Genomic DNA, 16,674 nt, shown 5'->3' on the forward strand with positions numbered 1-16,674 from the left:
CAATGTTTCAGTATTTAATAGATATATTAGAGTCTGATGCAGAAATAATATACACACAGATTTTAGATATTAATGGACATGAACCAGTATCTGAAACAGTGTTTGTGCCTGACAAATACAAATCTCCATCAGAAGAATCTACTTCACCTTCATCAAAACAGGAATCAACATCAGAAGGTCCACAGATCCCAGAAAAACATAGAGCAGAATGGTCATTGGAAGAAAAAAAGAAAGATTATAAACACATGTTTGAGTGCAAAGAAGCAAGGCAAAGCAAACATTTCCTCACTTATCATGGAACTCTATGAAAAAAGATATCCTCAATTGAAGCACGAGATGCAGTTGTATTGTTTTAAGGAAGATATTGAAAAAGCGGATTCTATTAGCAAGTCATCTTCTAGTTTAACAGTCAAAGATAAATATAAGAAGTTGTACGAGTTGGTGTTTACTAAATTTATGGAAGCTTGTGCAAACAACTTGATAGTGCACGATATGAACTTACAAAAATGGGCCCTTGAAGAAGCCAAATTACTTGATTTACCTTTGTCAGCAAGTGCAACATGGGTATGGAATTTCAAGCAGCATTTTCACATTGGGTCATGAAAAATTACGCAGTTTGTCACACGAAGAAAATGAAGAAGAAGGAACTACTAACAACATACTGCATTCCTGGCGGGAAGAGACAATGTTGCTTATAGAGCAGTATTTTGCTGACAACCTGTATAATGCAGATCAGTCTGGCATCAATAAAGAATCGCATTCCGGGAGAATACTTGATCGCCGTGGTAAGAAGAAAACGTGTGGTGTTACACAAACACAAACCACGCAGACACATTCATTCACAGAGGTGCCAACAATTACAGATTGTCCGTAATGATTACGGATTTCACTTTTCGATTACGGCATTACGGTCGAAGGGGAAATTATTACGGAAAAGCAACATTATCACGATAAAAATTAATTTTGGCAAAAAAAAAGAAAAGAAGTAAAAAATATTCAATCCCTTAGAGCATTACTGGTCAACCCTCCTCGTTTCAATGTTTGTAAGTTGGCAAGTAAACATATTTGGCAGTTATTTGGTCGTCACTTCCTTTTGTTTCCCTTTAGCGTTGTGAAATCACGGCCAGCTACATAGATATATGCTGCTCTCTTAGCTAGAATGACGTATCAAGTCGGCCGTGAAGAAGGCTCTACTCCTTGCTCTGCTGTTCTCCAGTGCACGCATTCAGCTCTCTCTCTGTTGTGTGCGTAGACGTGAGTAGTATATTTAGCGTGTTTCAATTCAATTATCCTAATCGTTGATTCGAAAAGAAGTGATTGGTTTTGTAAAATGAAGCGGAGCAATTGTCAAATTACATCTTCTTCTAAGAAGACAGCAGTGTTACAGAAATATCAAGACGGTTACACAAACGAATGGCCATGCCTACTTGCTTCTCGTATTGGTGAAAACCACGTGTTCTGCAGTATGTGTTTGTGTGATTTCTCTGTGGCTCATGGTGGACAAGATGATTGCAGAAGACACATAGAATCCAAGAAACATCACACATGCAGCGAATGAAAATTACAAAACCAGCCAGTTTCATCGTTCTTCATAAAAAGTAATGAAACTGTGGTGACAAATGCTGAATTGCTGTTCACATCATTTTTTTGGAGCATAATATTCGGTTATCAGTTTCAGATCATGCTGGAAATTTATTTAGATCAATGTTCCCCAACTCTAAAATATCTCAGAAATATGGTTGTGCAAGAACTAAAACCTCTGCTTTAGTTCAATACACAGCACCTGAGACAAAAAAGGAAGTGAGTGAACTTTTGCAAATAACGCCTTTTTCTTTGGCTACTGATGGTCGTATGGATTCAAATGCAGTTAAACTTTATCCTATAGTTGTCTCTTTTTTTAATGCTCAGAGAGGCCAAATATCAACTCTTCCATTGTCATTGTTAGAGAGTACCGACAGTACAGGTGACGGAATTTTCTCTGTTATTAATAGTAAATTGTCTTCTTTAGCCATTCCATGGGGAAATTGCATTTCTTTTTCATCTGACAATGCATACACATTGATAGGGGCAAATAAAGGAGTTGCCAAATTTGTGAAGGACGGGTATTCTTCTGTTTATGTTCCGGGTTGGTTATGTCATCTCATACACATCTGTGCACGAAAAGCAGCAACCCATTTACCAGTCAATGTCGATAACAGTTCAGTTATATTACTATCTTGATAAGAGTTCTAAAAGGCAAAACACATTGAAAGTATATCAGGCTGTTTGTGGCACAGAGGGTCACAAAAGTTTGAAATATGTCAGTATCCAATGGCTCTCGCTTCATCAGTCTATTAATAGAGTTCTTGAGCAGTGAGAAGCTTTGACACTAATGTTTTGTAGTGAGCCCCACCATAAAAATGAGAGCCCAAGCAGTTTGAAACTGTAAAATCTTTCATACAAGACCCACACACAAAACTGTTTTGTTACTTTCTTCTCTCCTTGCTCTCCTGTCTTCAACTCAGTGAATTTATTTCTGCAACAAGATGCTCCAGCCGTACATCTTCTTAGGAGGAAACCTATTGGTCAGATTTGTTCAGCCGTGTTCTATTCAGTCAGAATCTACCTCCCTTTTGAGTGTTGAATTCAAGAGGAGGAAATATCAGAAAGCCAATGAGGACTTAGTAATTGGAGCAAAAGCCAGGGCATACTTGAAAGATAATGACTGTGATGAAGAGATGTTTTATAATTCTATAAGAGGGTTTTATATGGCAGCTTGCAGTTACCTTGTCAGGAAATTTCCCCTTGATGATGAATTTCTTCATCATACCAAAGTTGTAGACATCTCTCTCAGAATGAATGTTTCCTATTCATCTCTTGAATATTTTGTTTGAAGATTCCCAAGTATGGTCAAGGAAAGTGAACATGACAAACTTGAAGAATAATTTGCAGTTACCAGTGTGATACTTTCTCTGAATATATTGTACATGGACCTAACAATGATGTGAACTGGGGCAACATTACAGAGCTTAAAAATGAAAGTGGACAAATTAAGTATAAAACCTTAAGTAATGTTGTATTTGCAGTACTAAGGGCCGTATTTATGTGTACTTCACAGTAACTCTCCCACAGAAAGAGTTTCCAGTGTTGTTACAAAAAATCAGACAGATTTCAGGCCTACATTAAGTACATCTACACCGGAATCGCTTATGGTTCTGAAGACGAAAATGCCATCTTAGGGGGAAGTATGTTTCAAGAAAACCTACACTGAAAAGCAGCTGCTGGATGCAAAACAAGCTGCTACAAAGAATTTTTTATTGCAGAAGTAACAGGTAATGAGCAAATTTTATTGTGTAATATGATATACTTTAGAATAGATTGCTGTAGGAAAGGGCAGACAGGGTGCTTTGGATTTGACTTGTAAAACTTTTGAGGGGGGTGGGGGGGTGAAGGTGGTGCACAAGTTAAAAATGGGATTGCTGATAACACATTTCAAAGGTTTCTGCATTCACAATTATGCCAATTGTATCATGCATGGGACGTCTCCTTTCCTGTCTGTTTATCATACTGCAGGAATCAAAACCACCAAGTCAAGCTGTCCAGCAGGGTTTGTTTAAAGCTCCTAATTTAACTGTGCAGTGGTCAAAATCTGGAAAAAATGACAAAAGACCTTTTCTGTATATTTCTGCAGTTGACATTTTTTCCTCATACTGGTCCATAGAACTGTTTACTGTTGGATTCCTGGGTGCCTCACAAAGATAATAATTTAATACATGAAGTACTTTCATTAAATTACTATGAACCTGAAAAGTTAAAAGTGCAAATGTTTCCAGCAAAAACAACTTCTGAATTACAACTGTAAGACAGGCATTTTTTCTGAATGTTCAAAACAGTGGACCAACATATCTATGATTTCTTTGTGTTAAATAATATCGATGCAAACTTGCAACAGCGTAACAGTATTATCAAATGCATGTCATTGATCTATCATCAAGAATGTTCACCGCACTTCCGTGTGTCACATAGACATGGGTGGAAATTAGCGGGCCTAATTAGCATGAATGAAACTTTTGAAAAAATTGCACAGACTATTGTATTAGAAAAGGAACTAGTACTTGCAAATTCCTTATGGAGGACAATAATAATTGTGATCAGCTGTCTTTACTCAAATGTAGCTGGTGCAAGAAGCTACTCACAGTGCTGTCTCCCCACCCTCTCTCTCTCTCTCTCTCTCTTGGCCGCTTCTCCTTACATTGCACCAGCAGTTCAAAATAACTTCACTCCGATTAGACACTGACGACCCCCACCCACACATCTTTACTGCCCTGTAACTCGTATATACACGCACAATAGGATGTAATATTTGAGGGTTTTACATATTTCAGTGTGCTCTTTCGGATGGTGGATAAATTGGTTTCAAGTTTTCTTAACATTGATTGATGGTCCCTTGTTAGTGTCCATTTCTTTCCCATTCTTACCCAATACCTTGTCATAGCCTTCTGTTTTCTTTCCAATTCTTACACTGTAACAGATTATAAGGGATAAGAAGTGATACAGAGACAGAGTAAAAATAAATTTGTGTACAGCAATGGAGATCTGGAGCCCAATGAAGAAGAATTGGAAAAAAGATCCAGAGAAAATTTTATAACAATTTTATAACTCTTAAATGACTGAATGTTCCAGCATGAAACTTTGAATATTAACAGTGTAATGTATGTGGACATATATTTTTTAACATTTTTTAAATGTATCATAATTGAAATGGTTCTTTAAAGTGAGTCCACACCAAGATGTTTTCATCAACTTTGTTAATAAACACGGTTAATCAACAATGTTCTTGAACATTTTTTACTGTTAATAAACAAAATAGTATCTTCGTAAACTTTTCGGCCATGTTTACTCTACCCATACAGCCTAGGCTTCATGTCATAATTTGAGATATCATAGGAATATTATAATTTTACACTGGCAAATAGTTTCATGCCCACAGTCTTGTCACAATGGCAAAATATATACTCCTCACAATAGCTACATTGCCAGACAGCTGTCTCCTTGGGTAATGAGGAAGTTCCACTCTTTAACAAAAGGAATATTGGTAAGCCCTCTTTTCACTTTATTAGTGCTGATGTCAAATGAAGGTGGGGAGAGACAGGATAGGAATGGTTGAAGAGGGAATATTCATTCTGGGTAAGGAAGAATTTGTAAGTTACAAAAAAGTTAAAGGTGACAAACATGAAATTCTTGGTGTAAAGCTCATCTGTAATGATAATAGGCAACTTGATGTTTTTGGAGAGTACAGACCTGGAAAGGGTGACACAGATGTTGATTCTAAATTATTTAATAAGATGATTGGCTATGTGGGGAAACAATACAGAAAGGAACGTAACTGTAGCAGGTGATCTCAATTTACCAAATTGGGAAGGTAATACGAATGACAGGAAGCATGGCCAACAAATGGCAAGTAAGTTAATCTGGGAAGGACAGCTGAATCAAAAAGTGATGCAACCAACTAGAGGGAAGAATATTTTGGATATGATGCTGTTAAAACCAGATGGGCTTTACAATATGAAGCAGTCTTTGTCATAGTTAAAAATAAATGTGATAGAAAGGAAGATCACAATGACTGTTTGGCAGTAGTATATGGCTGATAAGACAGGCATGAGTGAGTTTGTAAAAAGTAATTAAGATCAGTGGAAAATGATAAAACGATGGGTTTAAAGCAATTGTTGAGGAATGTGAAAAGGAGGTACAGGTTGGAAAGAATTAGAGTTAAAAATGGTTGTGGAAGTAAGGTGAATTTGAAGGAACTTACTAGGAAATTGAATCTAGTGAAGAAGTCAGCTAAGGATAACATGATGGCAAGCATAAACTGGCAGTCATACAAATTTTAGTGAAGAATGGAAGGGTACGTATAGGTACTTTAAGGCGGAAAAAGCTCTAAAAAGGACATTTCTGGAATCATTAATGAACAAGAGGGGTGTGTATGTGAGGATCTACAGAAGGCAGAAGTATTCAGTCAGAAGTTACAAGGATAATATCCAGAAAGAGGACATTCACAATAAAAAATGAAGTATATAAATTTACCTAAGATAACAAAGACCTTTACAATAAGATAAAAAAGTTGAACACTAGAACGGCAACTGGAATTGATAAGATTTCTGGGGATATACTAAAGACAGTGGGTGGGGATATAGTACCATATCTGAAGTACTTATTTGATTACTATTTGCATGAAGGAGTTTTATCAAATGAATGGAGGGTTGCTATAGTAGCTCCTGTGTATAAAGGAAAGGGTGATAAACATAAAGCTGAAAATGACAGGCCAGTCAGCTTGACATGTGTTGCACATAAGCTTTGGGAAAGCATTATTTCTGATTGTATTAGATATGTTTGCAGAATTAATAACTGGTTCGATAGAAGGCAGTTCGGGTTTAGTAAATGTTATTCTGCTGAATCTCAACTTGTAAGATTCCAGCATCTTAGATTCAGGAGGTCAAATGGACTGTATCATTATTGACCCATCTAAGGTGTTTGATAGGGTAGATCATGGGAGAGTACTGGCAAAATTGAAATGAAGTAGTGAGTGGATGGGTGGCTATATTTCTAGAAAATAGAACTCAGAGAATTAGAGTAGGTGAAGAATTATCTGATCCTGTAATCATTAAGAGGGGTATTCCTCAAGGCATTATTATTGGACAAGCCTCCGTGGCTCAGGCGGCAGCATGCCGGCCTCTCACCGCTGGATACCCTGCTTCAAATCACGATCACTCCATTTGAGATTTGTGCTGGACAAGGTGGAGGCAGGATAGGTTTTTCTCCAGGTATGTCAGTTTTCCCTGTCATCTTTCATTCCAGCAACACTCTCCATTAACATTTAATTTCATCTGTCATTTTTCATTACCCCAGAGGAGTGCGACAGGCTTCGGCAGCTGGCACATTTCCTATCCTCGCTGCTAGATGGGGGCTTCATTCATTCCATTCCTGACCTGGTCAAATGACTAGAAACAGGCTGTGGATTTTCATTTTCATTATTATTGGACCTTTATGTTTTCTTGTATATCTAAATGATATGATTAAAGAATTGGAATCAGAGATAAGACTTTTTGCAGGTTATGTTATACTGTATAGAGTAATAAATAAGTTACAAGATTGTGAGCAAATGCAAAAAAGACCTAAGCAATGTTGTGAGATGAACAGCAGACAATTGTATGATGATACACAGGATTAAAGGTCAGGTTGTGAGTTTCACTAAAAGGAAAGGTCCTCTCCGTTTCAATTACTGCGTTGATGGGTTGAAAGTTCCTTACAGGAATCACTGTATGTAGGCTACCTAGGTGTTAATATAAGGAAAATTCCATAAATGGGATTGTAAATAAAGGGTACAGATCTCTGCACATGGTTATGAGAGTATTTAGGGGTTGTAGTAAGGATGTGATGGAAAGGGCATATAAGTCTCTGGTGAGACTGGTTCCAGTGAACGGGACCCTCACCAGGATTACTTTATTCAAGAACTGGAAAAAAATCTAAGAAAAGCAGCTTGATTTGTTCTGGGTGATTTCCAAGAAATTTTGCAATGTTTGGAGTCTTGGGAGAAAGGAGATGAGCTGCTCGACTAAGTGGTATGTAATGCCAATATAGTTATTCCATTGTTGGACATTATAAATTTTCCAGCTAACTCATTCCTGGTTGCCAGCGTTTCACCCCAGTGTGCTAAGTTGGGCTCATCAGTTGTTAACTAGCACACCTACCAAGACGCATGGCTAGTGCATGTCCAATAACGAAACAACTATATTGCTATTATAAATTTACTCATTCGGAATAAATATTTCAGTTTCCCAATGGGAATCAATATCTTCATCATAAGTGGTATGTTCCGAGCTGTCAGTGGATAGATGGCGTGGAATGACATTAGTAGACAATTGAGTTTGAGTGGAATTTTTAAAACTAGGTAAGATCACAATATGAAGATAAAAGGTGGAATTAAAGAGGACAAATTGGGGCAGATATTTGTTTGTAGGAAGAGGAGTTAGGGATTGGAATAATTTACCAAGGGAGATGTTCAATAAATTTCCAAATTCTTTGCAATTATTTAAGAAAAGACTAGGTAAACAACTGATAGGGATCTGCCACCTGGGCAACTGCCCTAAATGCAGATCAGTGGTGATTGATTGAGCAATCCCAGCATGGATATGTGGAAGGAACTGTAGAGGAGAAGCCTCTCAGTTTGGAGAATTTTATGCGTGCTTTATCCCTTAGCAGTGTTCAAATGAATGAGAAGTTTGACAAACTGCAGGCCACATGTGACATCGCTGAGATAAATGCCTGTCTGGAACTCAGGCGTGAACAGGTACATTATAAACAAAATATCTTAAACTTTTTGAATGAAACTTTTCATTAACTTTGTGAGTTTTTGCTAACATTTGGGTTCGCACATGCACAAAGATGCAAATATAGTATAGTATACAAATGCTTTGCACACTTCAGGCACAATAACTGAAATTGCCTGTTTTGAAACTGTAGACAAATACATAATTGAAGAGTAGGAGTCACCATTTGCTAGGAATCTTAAAGTTATACTTAGCCTGTCATTAATGGAGATGGCTTTCCATTTATTGTGTCATTTCTTGCAATTTCGGGCCCAATTACTGTCAACAAATAGAGCTGAAAATCTTATAGGGACATTCTCAGAAATGTTAGAAAGTCTGCTGCATTATGAAGTTCTGACATACGTGTTCTCTTCAAACATAATTCTAAACGTCTTTCCAATATTTCTCTTTGCCCTTTTATCTAGTTGTAATCACTAAACTATTGAAAGCTGCTGCTGTATTTTCTTCTTCCTGATCCTATCCATTTTAACTTCAAGAACACCTTTCTTGGACTGGACAGAATGTTGAAGTTTGTTAACAGGAGTTTATAAACTACATTGAGAAATGTTTCCATTAACTTTGTCTTGTAACATGGTTTATTAACTTTGGTGTGGACTAGGATTTATGTAAAATGGAAATCCTTGTATCAAGAGCAGTTTAATTATTCTACCTTTGATTGTTGTGAAGTTATATTTACAATAAATGCACACCAATTTTTCCAATTCTTTCCGGATTTTAACTCATGGTAAATCTAAAAACTATTAGTGCTAGGCCATTTGTATATTTGTAAGGCATCATATCTCATATGAAATAATACCTAAACAAAGTTTAATTGAAGTTGTAAGGGATCAAGTTGGAAATGACTCTAATGTAATGAACTGACATGGAATGACTGTTGTGTATTTGTTGCAGGAAAATATGTACTGGAGAAGTGGTGCCGAATACAGGGCTTCGAATACGCAACCTCCAGGTTCGAGATATTCGATTTCCAACATCTTTGGGAGCTCATGGTTCAGATGCCATGGTAATTAACAAGTTCTGTTCAGTTTAGACCATTCTGTTTTGCAAGAGCAAATCAAAATATCCAGAAGTGAAAATTTTTCAATATTTATTCCTCTTCTGTTTCCTGCCTTAAGTATCTGTTCATTAAAGGGTCGTTAAAGTTGATTCTCATTGCCATGTTCATACCAACGCTATGCCTAATGCGATTGTCATGGGAAATGGGAGAGAATTTCCCCTTTGAGGAGAATAATATTTATCATTAATGTATATATTGATATAGACATGATATAGGCTTTTGGGCTTATGCCGTGTCAAGAAAATAAGGTGAAATTCTTTACGTTTCACAGAGAACTTTGCTGTGCGTCATCAGAAGAAAATCTCGACTGTCCACGAGAAAGGCTTCTCAAACAATGAGGTGTTTGAATTTAGACTTTGTAATAGAAGTGGAAATGGTATGTTCATTCGTCACTAGATGGTTCCCCGGATGCGGTACAGCACTGCGTTCAATGCGGAAGCTGACGGATCTATCATAATCAGTCTGAGAGGGTCACATAACATAACCTAACATGTGTACGCACATATGAAAGTATTTGAATTGTCGTATGACTTTTAGTGCCGGGATATCCCAGGACGGGTTCGGCTCGCCAGGTGCAGGTCTTTCTATTTGACGCCCGTAGGCGACCTGCGCGTCGTGATGAGGATGAAATGATGATGAAGACAACACATACACCCAGCCCCCATGCCATTGGAATTAACCAATTAAGGTTAAAATTCCCAACCCGGCCAGGAACCGAACCCGGGACCCTCTGAACCGAAGGTCAGTACGCTGACCGTTCAGCCAACGAGTCAGACATATGAAGGTATGACATTGACACAAGCCTGGAATGAAACATCTGGCGATGAGGAATGTACGAATTTGGAAAACACCAAAACGAAATAACAATGGTGAAGGGACAGAGAAGGGAACTACCTACATAAATCCTTAATGGCTGGCAACTAGGTATTACTTAATTGATAGCCAGTGTCCCTGTTGAAATTGTTACGATTTCTACGTATTCCCACAGCTTACAAGTAACTAATCTCATTTTGTTCCGTATTGAAGATACAATAAGTAAAATTCTTTCTTGAATAAAATTACTGTGTCCACCTATTTAATACAATTATATTTTGTAGTGATTAAATTCTACATGAAATATAAGCACTAGTTAGGGACATGTTTCGCCCTAGTTTTGGGCATCTTTAGCCTAATACTAATCTTAAGGTCAAGTCTTAAATCTGTTAACATTGGAACTTAATACTAAACTTGAATTAATTTCAAATACTAAATACAATGGTCTTACGCTTATTACATATTTACATAGTTTACAATATGTACATTAACTAAATGCCAGAATTTGTGAACAAGGAAGCAATAAAATATTTTATTTTACAATGACTAGAAAATGTTTGAGATGTCTGGATGAAAGTTTATGCAAATGTGTACGTATTGGCTAGAGAATGATCACAGCGTGAATTGGAGTATTCCCAACTGTTTGACTAGAGATTGATCACAGCGTGAATTTGGGCTTCTCCAAATTTATGGATGAACATTAGGTTGAAGGTTTTACAGCTGGTTCGTTCAAAGGTGGTTATGGTCATTATCATAAGTATATTGTTGCAAAACCAGAACCGTGGTTAAAGTCGATCGTGTTGGATTTGAATATTCCTTTAGAAAGAAGCATGGTTGGACAGTAATGTTTAATAGGTTAAAGCATGTATGTTGGAAACATATTGTTGGTATTGTTCATTGGTGCTCATATGATAAATTTTTTTTGAATATTGTGCCATTCTTCTCGATTAACGTTCCCATTGGTGCATTGTTCAACCTTGGGAGGAATTATGAGATCTCTGTAACTGAATAAGAGAAAAAAGGAATTTGGAATGTGAATGTAGAGCCCAATATAATCATAATTGTAAAGTGAAAGTGTTTGCAGCATAAAAGTGGACAAACTTACTTATCTTGTCGATGTTAGCTGGAACCGCCTGTTCCGGTTGCGTCTGAACAACTAACCTTACTACTCCTAGTGAAGTATTGATGCGGTAACAGAGGGGTGGAGTGTAGAGGGGAAGGGGGATTGAGTTTCAATTTGTGCGTCTGTGTTGTTGCTTGAGAGGCGTTACTCAAATTGGATCGGGCGGGCCCAGCATTAGGCGTGGCAATTGGAGCGCATGCGTGCTGTGATTTAAATGAACTGGGGACTTTATTCTGATTTACGGCCTGGATTAACCTCGGAGTTGCCTCGTATAACGGATTTTTGTTGTCAATAACATTGTTAAGATTATTATTTTTATTATAAGTTTGTTCCAAATAAATGTACAAGTTTTCTGTCTCATTCAATAACTTCCCTACCCACACAAATCGCTATCTTCATGCAGATTCTTACCACCATCCAGCACAGAAACAAGGCATTCTCACAACACTCACCAAGAGGGTGAGACGAATTTGTGAGCCATCAAATATCCAGGTGGAGATGGACTCACTCAAAGTCACTTTCAAGGGTTATGGTTACAGCGATTTTCAGATTCATAGAACCCTGCATCCCAGAGAAACGACCAAGCAAAGCTCACAGAAGGAAGAGTTGAAGGGAACTGCCTACCTGTCTTTCATTCACAACACCACAGATCGAATTGCCAAGGTCCTGAAAAACCGTGTTTTTCACCGTCATTAAAATTGCTCACAGTCTGGGTAAAACCAAGGACAAATTGTCCCCATTTTTACATCCTGGGGTATACGAAATTCCCTGTACTTGCAGTAAGGTATACGTTGGCCAAACATGCCGGTCCATTGGTGCTCGTATCAAGGAACATGAACGTAATATTCATCTCAACCAGCCAGACAAATCAGAAATAGCTGAGCATGCTCTATCGTTGCGTCATGATGTCATGTTCCAAGATGCTCGAGCTCTTACCCACACTAGACACTAGAGGTCCAGGATTATACGGGAAGCTGTGGAAATATGTAGAAATCGTAACAATTTCAACAGGGACACTGGCTATCAATTACGTAATACCTGGTTGCCAGCCATTAAGGATTTATGTAGGTAGTTCCCTTCCCTGTCCCTTCAGTATTGTTATTTCGTTTGGGCATTTTCCAAATTTGTACATTCCTCATCCCCGGATGTTTCGTTCCAGGCTTGTGTCAATGTCATACCCTCATATGTGCGTACACATGTTAGGTTATATTATGTGACCCTCTCAGACTGATTCTGATGGTTCCGTTAGCTTTCACTTCAAACGCTAGTGTTGTACCGTTACCGAGCTCGATAGCTGTAGTCACTTAAGTGCGGCCAGTATCCAGTATTCGGGAGATAGTAGGTTCGAACCCCACTGTCGGCAGCCCTGAAGATGGTTTTCCGTGGTTTCCCATTTTCACACCAGGCAAATGCTGGGGCTGTACCTTAATTAAGGCTACGGCCACTTCCTTCCCACTCCTAGCCCCTCCCTGTCCCATCATCGCCATAAGACCTATCTGTGTCGGTGCGACGTAAAGCAACTAGCAAAAAAAAAAAAAAAGAGTTGTACCACATCTGCGTAGCCATCTGGTGACGAATGAATGTACCATTTCCACTTTCATTACAACGTCTAAATTCAAGCCTTTCTTTGGACAGTCGAGATTTTCTTCTGATGACGCAGAGCAAAGTTCTCTGCGAAATGTAAAGAATTTCACCTTATTTTCTTGACACGGCATAAGCCCAAAAGCCTATATCATGTCTATAAGTACGGGCCATGAAAGCATCAATGGCAACACAAACACTTAGTTGGCCTCATCCTCGGCATCTTGAGGGTGGTTTCTCTTACTTCCTGTCTTCATGGGTCTCCAGTACTCTTCTAATTTATGATAGCAGTGTTGATGAACACCGCAATTACATCCTTGTCACGAGAAGTGGCTGCGTGATTTTTTTCTGCAGTTGAACAGCTAAGTTGTTGGGTTAAATGGTTATTATTCTAAAACTTTCTTTCCTGAGGGTGTACCAGCTCATTTCAGAATCATCATTTCCTTCATCCAGAAGGACATCAGTATCTTCTTCGCCTTATGAATCTAATACAGTCAGGAATTCCACTGCTTCATGACAATTCACTCATTTTTACTGTAGATACAAATACCATTGGAAATGCATGCAAGGCAACCATAACAAAGAAGATGACTGTCTGCAATATGTTCTTTTTCCACGCATATGCCAGTCTTCTCCATGATTCTAAATTACTTTACTGATGTGTTATTATTATAAACAGACTTTCCTCTTTAAATTGGTGTACAATATCTGATCAATACATTGGCAATAAAGGAGCTATCACGAGATTAGTAAGCGCTGACATAATGCGTCGCGATGGCAACTTTAGCGGTAAAGCTACACGGAAATACGTCGCAATCGTGATGTTTACCGGTTGTTGGGTTAAATGGTTATTATCCTAAAAATATTGTTGATTAAACACCAAATTTGACTATTTGCCTTCTTTTGTATAACCCATTTGAAAGGAGTAGTATTATAGACCTTTGAGAGGCTTGATGGTCTATCGGAGAATTACAGCACATGTTGTATGTGACGTGATAGTGATGCTTTGATGTTAGCAACAGTGTTCTATTCAATACTTGTAAACCAGAGTTTAAACAGCCATGTTGTACAGTTTCCCCATCGTGACTGATGCCCTGTAAGTGTAGCATTGGCCACATGGCTTCCACAGTACAGAGTCATTGTGGTGCAAGAGGTTTCAGCATAGACTATTTGAAATCATATACTCATAACAAGTTCTGCTTGTGCACATCTCAAATGATGCCATGAGTATATTACTTGGGGAGTCAAATAATACTCTGTAGTATTTAGCAGTGACAGTAGGTTCTGCTTTTGTTCTAGTGTTGGTTATATATGCGTATATTACATAGACTTGTGGAATGATATTATTCACAGTGTATTCACCTATGACTTACAGGCTCTATCCCTGGAATCATGGTGTTGAGTACCACCAGTCAATATTTCTGACTAGCATAATTGCTGACCTCTTCCCCATTGAATATTGGAATATGATTAATATTATGGCCCCATTAGAATATGACGCATGTTGATGCTTGATGTGTTCTGTCAAACCACCTAGAGATCTTGCAGTAATATATTAACAGGTGCAAATGCAAGGGTCAATATATCTCATGAATTGTTTTTCTATACCATTTGATATCTGATCATCGGTATTCAAGAATACAGAATGCCCAAAGAGGTTACATAGTATATGTATTGATATGATATGTGAGTACACTTCTTACATCCTCTACTTCAGGAAGGTGCATGTAAACATGTAATACCCCTGCATTACCTGTATTTCCTGCAGGCATAGTCTAGTGGTAAGTGAAAGCAGTATTCATGGTGTTGCATTCCTTTTATAGCAGTATATTATGTTATACTAGATTACATTTCCTTTTTGTCCTATTTTCAGCATACTGATCCAGACTACTCCTGTGCCTATGTTGTAGTGTACACAGATCGTGGTGTGGAAGGCCATGGTCTCACTTTCACATTGGGCCGTGGCACGGAAATCGGTGAGTTATTTGCTATTTCATTTCATTTCAGTGGATAATACATTTTTTAAATATCTATCTTCTATTTAATAATTCCAGTGTGTTGACATTAAACCTTTTGGCATTATTTGAACAGTTGTGGTTTCTGCTATGGAACGGAATCAAGGTCATAGCAAAACATTCAGTTTTCAGATAGCTTGTGTTATTCATCTGATATTCCTGAAAACTGTTATGTCTTATTTAAATATGCATGTGTAGCTGACCTCACTATTTTGTACATTAAGATGGATTGACAATTCACTTTTAAACAGATATTGTCCAGTATCATTGATATATTACCTGAAAACCTACACAGTTTTTATACATTTCCTGAATTCAGAGTCTGGTATGATACAGTCCTTTATTGATTTAAGCACGCAGCAAACAAAACCAGATTCAGAAAGCTACAAATGGGGTAGGAACATATATAAGGATAAATACAATGATGAGTCATGTGGGAAGAGGGAGAAAGAGATAGGAGGGATAAGGATGATCAGGAATATACGACAGGACAATGACAAACTACATACCTTCATACATTGCTGTCTTCATGAAAATGGGCTCTCTCTCTGTGTCATATCATTTCATTTCATTTCATTCCTTTTTAGTCCACTTGTTTACTCCAACAAGTCCATTTTTGTTTCGTTTTTTTTAACAGCAGGCAAGCATTCAACCTCATTGAGAGGCCCATTCTTACCAGATCTTCAGTCTTGATATGTGAAATGTGGATAAGTTGAAAGCCAGGTAAACACAGGAAAAAGGAAGGGACCAAAGTTCTTCCGTGTTTCCTTGCATAACTGGTGGCACTCATCATATAAACATACATAACCCAACACCATAGATATTATAATTCCCTCCAAATTTTCTTGCTAAGTTCAAATTACAGGAAATATATAGAAGTTGTAACACTGTTCAGCCCAGTACTTCATCTAGCAGACAATGAATTTGACTAAATCATAGGCTTTGGAGCTCTCTGGTAGTATTGAGAGAAGGTACGTGTATAGATTTCAAGATGGGAGCACCTGAGATACTTCATGCTAAACACAAGTTGCTTTCTTCAGTTTTTAAATAACTGAATGTCTGAAATTTGTAGGCAGTATAATTTTCCCACAATCACAGCATTTTCAGCTTTCAGTTGAGACCTTTCACAAAATCAGAGGTAATTTCACATGAAGTTTAGAATAAGTACATAGGTACAGAAAGATAAGAACATGAATGAGAACTCTTAATAGGATAAAGTCATCAAGTGAACATTGAAAGAGGGAGCAGTACCATAGTAAAGGAGACAGGAACAAACATGAAAAAAAAAAAAAAGGACTAGGTCTAGGACAGTCTTCACATCTTCATGCACTGCTGTTTTCAAATAGATAGGGTTCCTCTTCACCAATCCCAATTCTTCTGCATTCATTTCTTCTTAACCCCGACAAGCTTGATTCTACTTCCCAGCTTCATCAAGAGGTAGGGCTTCAACACTCATTGAGGGGCCATCTTGACAGATCTTCGGTCATGATATGGGAAGTGTGGGAAAAGAAGAAAGCCAGATAGACACAGGAAAAGCTAAGAGACAAAATGATCAAAGATGAATGCAGGTGGTAAAGACTAGGAACATAGGAAAAACCAAAAGGAACCCAGCAGGTCAATATAAGTAATGGAACTAGGAAACTCTCTACATTTTCATGCACTGCCATCTTCAAATAGATCAGTCCTTATCAATTCCAATTCTTCTACATCTGTTCCTTC

The 16,674-nt window shown here is 37.9% G+C and overlaps 1 protein-coding gene across 2 annotated transcripts in view; it reads left to right on the forward strand.

Moving 5' to 3' along the window:
* Window positions 1-16,674, forward strand: part of LOC136863045 (mitochondrial enolase superfamily member 1) — a 197,364-nt gene that overhangs the window by 15,540 nt on the left and 165,150 nt on the right. The window contains exons 2-3 of one of the 2 annotated variants that reach the window (XM_067139367.2): window positions 9,258-9,369; window positions 14,814-14,916. In XM_067139367.2, coding sequence (XP_066995468.2) covers window positions 9,258-9,369; window positions 14,814-14,916 — 215 coding nt within the window. The remainder of the gene's footprint in view (window positions 1-9,257; window positions 9,370-14,813; window positions 14,917-16,674) is intronic. The other variant, XM_067139368.2, reaches the window with a different exon arrangement.

The sequence above is a fragment of the Anabrus simplex genome, chromosome 2 (assembly GCF_040414725.1).
Source record: "Anabrus simplex isolate iqAnaSimp1 chromosome 2, ASM4041472v1, whole genome shotgun sequence".
Classification (NCBI taxonomy): Eukaryota; Metazoa; Arthropoda; class Insecta; order Orthoptera; family Tettigoniidae; genus Anabrus; species Anabrus simplex.